The following is a 12,800-nucleotide window of genomic DNA, read 5'->3' as shown; positions in this document are numbered from 1 at the left end:
TACCGTTCAAAAGTTTGGGGTCACTTCCCCATTGAATCCCATGGCAAAGTGACCCCAAACTTTTGAACGGTAGTGTAATTGCTAATCATAACCCAAAATAATTAATATACAAATCAGACATGATGTTACTTCTCACATTTGACAGCACTTGGTAAATACTACACAGGAACAGAGTTATCACCCGCACAGTAGAACGGAAACAAGATGAACAGATAAAAGGCCCAAACAAGAGAAAAAAACTTCTATCTTGAAGTATGAAATACAACAACCCACGATTACCTGTATGACTAGGCGTAAAAAGGCTGAGAATTACACATGTTCTGGCATGCTGTTATGTTCCACTTGTACTGTAAAACAGTGTGTGGTAGCAGGGTTAAAAAGGTTGTGGTCCTGGTGATGCTTTTGCAGAACCCAAGTGTTAGTTTAAAGGAAATATTCCACACTGAAGAGTGATCCCACTCACATTTCTGCATGATGAGAACATTTTTGCATGTGGAAGTGGGACATATAGTTTGAAATAAAAACAAAGAAAAAAAAAAGAAGGTGAAGGCAAAACAGTTTTGTTGTTTACAGCTAAACATTCATACTTAAAAAATGTGGAAATTCAGATCCACTTAGGATCTTTTTGGACTCTAATTAAAATTGATAGAGAGCTTGGTGACTTAAGGACTGGAGTTCAGGATAAACATCTTCATCTTTTCTCCATTTTTGCTCTTGTGTGTCGTGTCATAAAGTCTTCACTATCATTCTGTTTAATATGGTATCTGAGCTGGGTTGTTTGGCTTTCTTTGTCTATTTTTTTTCTGAAAATATCAATGCATCATCACTAAAGATTCTTGGCAACTAAAAATATAAACAGGATATGAGAAGTGATGGCCCAATCATCAACGTTGCCAGTAAATTAGTTGAGCAAAGACCCACACAATGAAGTTGCTGTCACCGCATTAACTCAGTCTTATTGTAGCTTCTTTCAATATTTCTGGATAGCTCTGTGATCATATTGACCATAAAAACAGAATCTGCATGTTTTCATTTAGCTTAAATTCAGCAACTACAACATTTAAACCACTTGGCCAATATTGTGTGTGTCTCTCTAGTGACATAAATGTCAGAGTTTCAACAAAGCTTCTTACTAAACCTGATCTGAAACTCAGAATCTCCACATTCACTGCAGGACTATTCCTACTTTTCTGACCAATAGTCACCATTTCAATAAAATTTTCATGCTCTGGCAAGCAATGTCATGGTTAGATAAAGTGCTTTTGGACAGTGGGAATTTTCATGGTTCTATTAGTTTTTGGAAGTTTCCTGGTTTGCACTGAAGGAATTCCAGCTTATAGTAGATCACAGAGCTTGGACAGGATAGACAAGGAATCAGCCACGAACAAAAGAAACCAAGGAGTATTTATGCTGATGGCAATCAGGTTAAAACAGGGCAACAAAAAGTAATTACAAGAAATATACAGAAGGTAAACAGAAATTAGTTCAACCAGAACATGGAATCTGCAAATATGAGGATTAAAGACTAACACAGGCTACAAAATAAAATCACAACATAGAAAAACCCAGCCTGAATTTGAAGAAAGCCTTGTTGAAAGCCAATTGAATGGGGAAATAACAATAACAAGATTTGAAACAGGACTCTAACAGGAAGTAAAAATCAAACAGCATCAAAACCCCAGAGCAGTTAAACAATGGGTGTGCCATTAGTGTTTAAAAATTAACCCAAAATACAGAGGAACTGACCAGCAGTGAAGCATGTGGCCACTGCACCGATAAAGGTACATGTAAAAAAGAAGTACTGCACTCACTGCAATAGACCTGGCTTAAACTGTCCGTACTAAAACCCCTCCAGCTTTGTTCTGCTTCACTTTATCAGAGCTGGCCTATCTAAGTCTAGATATCTTCTAAGTTTTTACTTTTAATAAACTAATATAGACAATTGTGTCTATAAAATATATTTAACACCAGATTGCTCAGTGGCTTTTTTCATGCTCCAGCATTAGACAGAGTCATTGTTATGTGTTATCTTGTGTTTACACTCGTTCTTCTTCTTGTACATATTTTAATGCGACTGGGTGACATGTTCACCTTCAGATGGAAATTATTTCCAGTGACGTTTCAGTTGCCTTTAAACAGGCTCCATCTTATCAAAAGTCAAATTTAGGCCCATTCTTATAAACTTTAACCAACATTCGTGTCCAAAGTTTTGTAGAAAAAGTCGTAAAGTCTTAAAGAATATCACAATGAAATGTCTTTTTTAAGCGTTTCCAACAACTCTGTTTTAACTGTTGATTCAGTGAGCTCTGCTGTTGTAGTGCTACTTGTACTTCATTATGTTGTAAATATTGTGTAGTCAATAAAGATACTGCTCTGCTGTGATTAAAGTCATATCCTAGAGACAGGAGTTTCTCAGATTTTTATCCTAAATCCAACGTACAGTACATGTGGTGTTCCACAAGGCTCAGTGTTGGACTCTTTCCAGTTTTCATCAATTCTATAAATTTGTATTGACTCTTTTTAGGATACAATTATGGTTCAATTGTAATCCAATCCACACAAGTCCAGTTTATAACAGTGTTCACAAAAGCCAGTTCATATAAACTAAGAGTCTAGTTATATGTTAATTTTGTGGTCGTTTTTTGTAGATATATTATTTCCATTGATACGTTTGCAGATGATAATATAAATCTGTCCATTAAAGTAGGAAAAAACTAAACCATTTATGCAAATAACATTGAAACATGGATTAATTTCAACTTCCTTGATCTTAATTTAAACAACACAACCAGACAATATAGATGACCTTGATAGTATCTTCAACTTTTGTTTCTCATTACTTTACTTAGATAAATAAAATACATTTCCTGAGACATTTTTCTCAGATTTGTAATTCCCTGTGTGTGAGTATCATCTCTTTGTTGTTTGCAGCTGCTTGTTTTTTTTTTTTTTTTCAAGAAAAACGTGCAGTGTATGAGTGACTGTAATGTCCCCATGTAGTTTGTTTCTGGTCTGGCCTCTGCATATCCACAGGAACTTTGACATGGCGCACTGAGGTCAACCAACCAGATGTTTTTAGAGGTTGCAAAAGCCAGACATAAAAATAGAGGTGATTGTTCTTTTGCAGTAACTGTCCCTAATCTCACTGATTCATTTAACATCTGTTTAGACCATATCAGCTTATAAGATGCTATTAACCAAGTTAAAGTATTGGTTGATGTTAGCCATTGTATATTATTAACTATCTTTGCTTTCTTGTATGAATTCTTATTTATTTCACATGTTGTTTTACTTTTTTCATCTGATCTTATGTTATGGCTCATATTTTTGGTCTCATGCTAATTTTATTTAAGGTATTTTGCTCCTTAGCTAACAGACTTGGGAGTATTGATCGATAGCATAAAAATCAAATAAACATCTTTCCCAAAACGTTGAACTTGGTTTTTTGAGAATGCTTTTCACTGTCTGAACACGTGTCTTCGATCCTCCGCCTGTTCAGCTGCTCTGCAAGATAAGAGGGAAGATTGTTTCAGGAAGCTCCCAAATAATGCAAGATATTCAAATATGCTGGCATTTAAACCAATAAAAACACTTGGTGGGTGTTGTCCCTGCAGTCAAAGTGAGAGTTCAGAGTGACTGGTTTGTCAGGGGTCGAAACCACAGGGCTACGTCTTTCAAGCTTCTTCTACACCCTGCCTCTCTTGTTTTCCTCTTTAGTTTTTGATATGAATTATTGGAAAGAGGACTGGAGATATTGACAAGATGACATAAAAACCAGATGGTGTGAAGAACTTTGTGTAATGAGAGGAGCGGGGGAATTCCCCCACTGAGCAGCTTTGAGACTAATAAACCAGGGGGAAATGTTTTTTTGCACTTCACAGTCAAACCTGGCCCTCAGTGTGAGGTTCAGTGAATCATAATAGTGGAAGGGTTAATGAATCAGTGAAAAGCACATAGAGCGCTTCAGACTTATTTCGAAAACAACTTTGGTTGATTTCATTTGATGACACTGGAGAGGTTGGAATCATTACGAAAAGATCACTTTGGGGAAAGAGAATAAATGACTGATTTGAGGTGTTTATAAACCAATAAAACCTGCAGCAATGATACATAAAGACAACTGACAATTTAAATGAGAAGCTTACATTAGTTGAGACTGTAGAACTTGGCTAAAGGGATTAAAGAGCATCCTTTAAAAAGTAATGAGGACAATGTCAAACTCTTTGGTCTAAAATCCCCCTGTTTTGTTCATTTAGTTAAAATTTGGTGGTTGTTTCAACCTCAAAGCCCCCTGTTCATACATACACATGGTTAAATGCCTAAACCCCAGGATCAGGTTACATTTATGTGTGGATGTTTGTAGTGGTGAAAAACTGTAATTTCCTGCACTGATAGTCTCAGTAACCAGAGTAAGAGGTGCTCTCGTTTTTCCTGTTATATCCATGCAGAACCTGTGCACACATTATCTGGTTTTAAAACCCGTTGTGATGAAGAATACATATTTCATTGTGCTTTAATTTATATAACAAAAGCCAAGCAAAAATGTAGAAGCACTCCTCAGAAACGGGGCCAGAGAAAGCAGACGGACTTCACCTGATACAGTCGGGTGTAAAACTGTTTTATCTCTAACCAATTTTACATCCTCTATTAACAATCTGTCCCCTCTGTCAATGGCAATAGACAAGAGGAAACCAAACTACAAGACACAAAATGTCAGATATTGCAGCATGTCACCTTGGCCAACACGTGCTGGGAGAAAAATCAGACCCATAAGAAGAGTCTCCATCCCACATACCAGCTACCAGCTGTGATGACTCACCTTCTTCAGCCACCCTAAAACACAATCTACATCAACCTATTTTCCCCTCAGTAGGGAGTATATTGACATGAGCTGAACGAGAGAACCATTCACTGCTAGGATGTAGCCAACCTCCCACTGTTCTCCATTATTTTCCCTTCAACTCTCCTTGAAACAAAACTTCACTGTTAGCTTTAAATTTTTTGCCAGTTTTGATCATTTTTTCTCTCAAAAGACAATGTCATCTTCATCCACTGTCTTACCATCCAGACAAAAGCGCAGCATGTCCAGTTAGTGACACTATGTACAAAACTATCACTGATATCAGCAGGATGAAGGCTACAAGGACGATTACACTTATGACTATTCCACTTTAAATATGGGGCCAAAGAAGCACATAACCTTACTGATAACAGAGAAAGAAATGTGCAGTCTAATCAAACATTACATGCAGATAGCAAAAAAATGTTTGGCCCAACCATGGCCTGCATCTAGTTTTGTTAGGCTCATATCTGGCCTTAATATACGACACTGACTTTATGACGGCCACATGTGGCCCACAATGAACTTGCTTTAACCCAGGCTGGCTCCTCATATTTGGACCACTTCCGGCCTACACATTTACCATAATCCACGTCAAAGCCAACAACTGATATCTGGACAATATGTGGTCCACAAAACACTTACAGTGACCCATGCCTAGGCTGGCAGTTGACATTTGGACCATAACTGACCCACATGCTTGCCAGTGGCATAACTGAGCCAGAAATCACAGAAAGTAGCCTGTATTAGGCCCAAATGTGTCTATCTGGCTACCCTATGGTAATAAATCTCATATATAGCAGGCAAATAATCTTTTCTCATCAAGTACAAAAGTGTAATTTTTTTTTCCAAACATAAGTTAATCATTCCAAGGGTGGAGCACAGGCAGAGGTACATAATCTTTGTAATTTGTCAGCAAGGTTGCACAAAAAACAGCTGAACCAAATTTCAGGAAACTTAGTGAAGAGCTAAAGTATGTGCAAAGAAATATTTATTCATGGATGAGGATCATTTTCAATAAAACTCCAAAAACCTGAAAAACTGACCTTTTCTCATCATATAAAATGCTCAATGATGTTTTATGTGATATTTCAGCCAGCAATGAAACGTGTTAAACAGGGAGACAAACTCTTTCACCAGGTAGCATTTAGTTCATTTAACATGTTTTATTATTAATTCATTTGCCAGAGAAAGTAGTAGAATGATAGAAACAAGGTACCAGTAACACCGCTATTCCCTTGTATGTAGTCTGTTCTGCAAACTGCCCTCTGGCCTTACAGTATCTTCACATCTTTGTTTTATTAACACAAATCATTCAGTGTTGTTCCAAACATTCACATGAAAAATGCATGAAGCAATCTTTTTTTTTTTTACAAAAGAACACAACAGGCAAGTTGGTTTGAGATAATGGGTAACATAAGAGATATATTTACATGGTTTTTCTTGACCCAATTACTTTAAATGATACATACAAATCTGCAGTGGAATTAAAAACATATAAATGGTGCAAAAAGAGTTCACAACACATTCTGGGGCTGTGGCATTGGGATAATTGTGTACAGTTTGTGTACTTCTGTTGTTCACCAACCCACTATGTTGATGGAAGCTGCTGGAATATTTGAAGAAATCTTGAATTAAACAGTAGTGTGTTTATGGTGTGTTACCATCTTTAAAAGGTAAAACAGACACAGAAAGCCCTCCTTTCCAAATATAACACAAGTCTAAGATCAAGGTTTTGCCACTGCGAAAGAAATGTACCCTCACATATATAAAAGTGTCCCTTATAGAAAGTGACCACATGGTTTTATCCTTTTTGGACACAGGCAATGTTGCCAATGCTTAAAGCATAATGCTTAGCCATACAATAGCCTTAAAATGGCTGCACAAGCTGGAAAAAAAAAAGCTGGTTAAAGTGTAGAAGAGCTGAAGAGGTTTTTTAAAACTTAAGACAATCTTACAGGCACTCATACTTTCAATGACCCGACAGATCACATGGACCCCTTGGGGGCATCTTTGTGTAAGAATCAAAACTGCATTATCCCTTTCTGTACCAATGCTAATAAAAATAAAAACAAATGGAAAAGAATATAAGGTACCCACAAATAGACAAATAGCACCACAGAAAACGTGGTCTCAGTTCCCAGTTTGGTGTGACTTTGGAGTGCTACACCTTCTGTGCGAGCGGCAGTGCTGACCGTCGGCTTGACTTCATGCGGCTGCGTGCATACACCCGCAAGAAGAGTGCCAGGAAAACTGTGGTGACGCCAAAGCCCCCCACTAAGGTGATCGCGTGACCATACAGGAAGCATGAAAGGAGAATGGCGATGGCCTGCCGCAGCGTCATGATGATGGTGAAGACGGCAGCGCCAAACTGGTTGATGGTGTAGAAGATGAAGAGCTGACCGAATGCTGAGCACACGGACAGCAGGACTGCGTGAAAGGCAAACTCAGAGTGACGTGTCATGAAGGCTAAAGAGTCAAAGAAGGCACCCTGCTCGAGCAGTGAACCCACGGTGAAGAGGCAGGAGAACAGGTTGACCCCGAACATCATCTGCACTGATGACATCTTGTACTTGAAGAGGTTGTCCTGCCAGTTGGAGGTAAAGCTGTCAAAGACGATGTAGCCGATGAGGATGATGACTCCACTGAAGGTGGTGACCGTGGATGGATGCTTGCTGGGTGTGCTGGTCAGCAGAAACATGCTGACACCAACAGAGATTAGCACAGCGGTGAAGTACTCCCAGTATTCGTAGCTTTTATGGGACACAATCTTGCCCATCAGCATGACAGGAATGACTTTGGAGGCCTTGGCCAGGACTTGAGTGGGAAAGCTGATGTACTTTAGGGCCTCATACTGGCACCAGCTGCTCATGATGTTGGAGAGTGAAGCGAAGGAGTATTTGTACATGGGTGCGCCATGGCGAGGTTGCTTGAACAGCATGCACCAAAGGCCCGACACTGTCAGAGCAAGGATGCGGTTCATAAAGACCAAGAACTGAGAGTCCTTGAATTTCTCCCCCTCTTCCTCTGGAGACTTAGCTCCGTAGGACCGAGTCATCACCCTCTCCTGCAGGACTCCCCACGTCAGGTACGATGCCTGAGAATAATAAAACCAACTTTAGCTTTTCAGGTTTTTGGATGACAATGTTACTTAACCCAAGATGAAGATTTCACCACATTACTCTCATCTTACAATTTACGAAAAGCTTCTTAGAAAGGTCATACACAGACAGAAAATCAGGTACTGTGGTTTAACAAGCTAGCAGCTCTACAGTTTGAAAGGACTTACTGAAGCTAAGCTGTTATCTTAACTCCTGAGACTACACACAGGTGTCCAGTAGTACAAAATTTGGCTGTGTGATTAACCGTAAATTAAACTGGTCACCAGTATGTTTGTGAGGTTCTTTTGCTGTATTTCAGGTTATTTATTCCCATTTATTATAGTTTATATAGCACTGTTTTTGTTGTCAGTTTTATTTGAATGCAAAGCAAGTTGGTCAACTGTATGAAAATGTCCTTGTCCAGAGACAAATTTCTTCTATCCTCTACGAGGAGAGCATCAGAAGTGAAGAATCGTGTTTCCTAAGTTCGTACTACTGCTTAACTGTACAAGTCATCTTAATTTAAAAAATAAGGCTACAGCATTTTCTTTTGGGCTTATAAGCCGGTAATTCAAAAATGTTTAACACCTTGTCCTTTCTGCTGGAGACTCTATAGAAAGCACCTTAGGAGTCTGAGACATTTCATTTTCCTCTGACTAGTTAACTTCTGGCCTGTCTCTCTTGCTTATGTTAACACAGTGATGCAACATTTGACCTGGAAGCTGCACAGGTATTATCTGAAAAAATGGACTTCATTGTTTGCCTTTCTTTTCTTTTACTCATCTGCTCTGACAACAAAAAATTAACACAGCAACCAATAACTCTCCCTAAAAATAAACTGAGTGAGTTTATTTTTCTGTTACCTGGGGACACTAGAAAAAGCTTTCATATATATACATATATACTGAGAAATGGTTGATTATTTATCTATCTCTTATATATGGAATGCCTCAAAGCAAAAACACAATATAGTGGTATTAGTAGTGTGGTTTGGTTTTCAATGGCTGTTAGTTTTGGGAGGGTCCCTTACCTGAAGTCCAGCAGCACAAAAGATTAACTTGACAGCCTGTTTGACTGATGAGCCTGAATCAACCTCATTTCGGCTTGTAGCTGATACATCATCCGACAGACCGGTTTTATCCTCGCTGCCAAAGACACAAGTCTTTATGATGGGATAGCAAAGCCCACTACCTGAATGAATGAAATAAAAAGGAGACATGAGTCAGGGAAGAACTGGATTGGATGCACAACTTTTACATAACTGGTATGTGTATGAATTGGATGGAACAATATCACAAGTCCAAACCTGTTTCTAAATAATTGGAGCGCTTGAAATAGCTAATGAGGAGGTAGCCAGGGACAATGATGGTGGAGTATCCCAGCACGTTGATGAGAAAGCGGAAGGGCCATGCATCGTGCCAACCAATTAGCAGTGACGACTCCTCTGCAGCAACAGTGGAAGCGAACAAATGCAACACGAGCGCAGGCCAAACCCTTGAGAGTAAAACAGGGAGTTGTATTACACTGTGATGTACATAAAAAAAGAAATAATAATAAAAAAAAAAAAGAAAAACATACTAAACACAATTAGACCTTTAACTTGCCAACTTATAAATACATTGAAATATACATTTTATATATCTGCAAGAAAAAAACTCTGAAATTCTCTGAGATTAAAAGCACAAATTCACAAGAAAAAACGTCAGAAAATTACAGTTTTGTGCACTTTGATGAACCATAACATTTAACAAGAGTGGATTAATAACAGGGGCTGCCAAAACATTAATAAGGAGATGCAACAGTGTGGAACCTGGCTGAATCATCTTAAGCAAACCGGTCTATTCTTTTTGATCTTTCTATGAAAACTGTACACATACAGCACAATGTATGGCAAAATATTTGAGATTGTTTCATGTTTGTTTTCTAATTGAACTGCAAACTGAAAGACTATTTCCTGGGTAGAAAACTGGCTTTGACATTAATACTGAAGAAGATATCAAAAGGAAAGTCCTGGAGTTTTTAAAACAGTTAAAAGTTATTGTAAAAGCAAAACATGCATAAAAAAGGAAAAGGTTAAGCATTTAGCTCTAGGCTTATTAGGACACATTCAGCCAGTTAAATCACCTGAGACTAAATAAGATGACAAGTTCTCTGGTGACATCTAAGCATCCTATTAAAAGGTGTGTCCCTTGCTGCCATGGAACAGTGTTGTATCCTCTTCATAGAGAGGCTGGGCCTCCTCTCAAGAGGCCTGTGAGCCTGAACTAACACAGAGCTTCTTTGTGTGCTGTACCCTGGTCAGCCAACAGCTCACTGCAGCAAGACCTGGGCTATGAACAAGAAGCTTATTACATGGAGGAATGTGGAGCCTTGACAGAGCAGCCTGCCCACAGTCTGCTTCCACCACAGATACACACAGAGTGGGCACTACCAAATATCACCTGAGAAGAAAATGAGTACTTTGCATGGTCTAACAGCGTCCTGTAATGATATATTACAAGATCAACAGACATTCATAATATACATACTGATGTAACTGTAATAACTGGGGAAAATCACCAACATCAGATGTTTTAAAATATAAAACAAATAAATATTGTTTATAGATGTGTTATGCTCTCATACCCTAATAAAGCCACTATATAAGGAAACATAAAGAACACTGGTCAAAGGTGGGTATTTCGTTCTCTTTATGTGAAATCTTTTTCTTAGGCTATTTCTGTACCATGAATTAGTCTAATCTTTTAATATCATTTAGCTATTATCTAGTTATTACAAACTGAGAACGAGAACAAAATAAGGGTGATATTTACGTGCCATAAGGAAAAGCAAACACTTGTAGCAGGGCTTGTTTTGTTTAAATTAGGCGTTACTCCGTATCGCAAGACAATATATATATATACATATATAAGTTTCCAAACACAATATGTCTGTAACTTTGAACAGTTCAGCTTTCTACATCTAAAAATACATCTGTAGTCTGACAAATTTTTCACATAGCTCGTCTCACTCCGATACGTTACCTCCATGAGAAAGCAGGCATTTTCCCACACTCTGTGGCCGACACCCGGCGCAGTACACACGCCGACAGACTCAAACGTCTCGGCAATGACACAGCATGAAGTCGCTCAAATCCGACAGATATTTTTTATTGAAAAATTCTGGTCTACACGCTTTACGACTGACTGTCTTTAACCCTGGTATCTTTCACTTATCCTTAATAGTCGATGTGTTCACTTGAACAGGAAAGCCTCCCCTTCCTCTTTTTTTAATAACACAACTGGTGTTTCCAGCGCCTTCCTAGTAGCACTGACCCCTACCGGTGTGGAGGAGTTACTGCATATCAAACCATATTACCAGTGTGTACGGGTTAAATGTTATGGTCTTTATCTGGCATCACAGGATTACCATAAATAAATAAATAAATAAATAAATAAAAAATAACTTAACTAAAAATGCATAAATGAATAAATAATAGCACATTTTCAAGAATGAACTAATAATGTAAAATGGATAGACAGCATTACAGTCATTTAGCAGATACTTTTCTCCAAAGCAACTTACAGTGATCAGACAGTAGCGTTAAGGGTTTTGCCTAGGGACCCAACTACAAGGTGCTAATATTCAACCCCTGCAGGATTCAAACTCTGGCTGTCGGCATGGGAGACAGATGTCCTGCTAACTGAGCTAAACCAGCCAAACACTGCTGAGACCTTTGCACATGCCTGCAAGATAACAGTGAAAACTGGAATGGGTCTGAATACTTTTTATACCCACTGTAATTTATTGTCATTCAGCTCATATTTCATACAGATTGTTGAAAATCAAGTGGAGTCATTGCAATAGACCCATGACAGACATTTTTTCTTCAAATGTGAATATAGTTACTAGTACTTAAAGTTAATAAAAAGATCAAATAGGAGACCAAAATTCAACATTCCAAGACCAAATGTCAGATATCTCAGATCAACAATCTACACTTCAAATCAAAATGTCTACATGTGACCAGGAGAATCGGTTTCATACATCTTTTAAGCTGGTTAGGATGGTTTGTTCATAAAAGAAGCATTTCTAATGAGGCAGACTCTGTCAACTACATTAAATAAACGCGCTAAGCCACGAGAAACAGCTTTTAATGATGACTCTGCTCCATATTATTATGCTAAATTGAATTCATCCATTGTTTCTGCTGTTTTGGACACCCATGCTGTTCATCAGATGTCAGAAAATCAACAAAGTAGGTTTTCACTGGACTTCCTTGTATTAGAGGCCTACTTGATGTATTTCTGTTTACATTCAAGCGAGGGATGTGGGAATGTCTTTCAACACAGCTTTTTGGTAACTCATTATACGCGCTTTCACCTGACTTTGTGCCCTCTGGTTAGAAATAAGAAGGAAAATGTTCACAGGGTATATTGCACAATGTAAAAATCAATGCTTCAGTTGATGCATACACACTGAAGCAGTATGCAATGAGATACAAAAAACTGAGAAATTCTCATTCATATAAAATTTCATAAATAATTTAGATTATAATCTTACAGTATAGTAACCGTCTTAACGTTTCCATAGGGCATCTCTGCAATCATGGAAATTATGGATTTTCCAGTGGAGTGAAATACATTATTTGACACTAAATGACATGCTGGCAAAAAAACAAAAAATGAGTATTGCCAAAGCTTACAAAGAACATCCAAACTTCAACACACTCATACAAAGTATTTTGATATAAGCTTTAGGATTTGCAGGTTTTCACATATGTAATATGAGTTTCTACAATAATCTATTTTAGAGGAATTCTATAACATGAACTGAGACGTGAGCTGACACGGATAGACCCTATTATATGTGTCCATGGA

The 12,800-nt window shown here is 38.1% G+C and overlaps 1 protein-coding gene across 1 annotated transcript; it reads right to left on the bottom strand.

The window, feature by feature from the left end:
* Positions 1–6,114: 6,114 nt before the first annotated feature.
* On the bottom strand, positions 6,115–11,215 carry slc35b2 (solute carrier family 35 member B2). The gene is made up of 4 exons (XM_041976469.1): positions 10,965–11,215; positions 9,248–9,435; positions 8,972–9,132; positions 6,115–7,937 (listed from the first exon to the last, which is right to left on the bottom strand). Exons 1-4 carry the CDS (start codon positions 10,982–10,984, stop codon positions 7,005–7,007), a joined length of 1,302 nt encoding a protein of 433 aa, XP_041832403.1. The 5' UTR covers positions 10,985–11,215; the 3' UTR covers positions 6,115–7,004.
* Positions 11,216–12,800: the final 1,585 nt, after the last annotated feature.

Source organism: Melanotaenia boesemani, chromosome 22, assembly GCF_017639745.1.
Source record: "Melanotaenia boesemani isolate fMelBoe1 chromosome 22, fMelBoe1.pri, whole genome shotgun sequence".
In the NCBI taxonomy this organism is placed as follows: Eukaryota; Metazoa; Chordata; class Actinopteri; order Atheriniformes; family Melanotaeniidae; genus Melanotaenia; species Melanotaenia boesemani.
The sequence above is the reverse complement of the archived record's forward strand: the minus strand, read 5'-3'. Positions and strand labels throughout refer to the sequence as shown.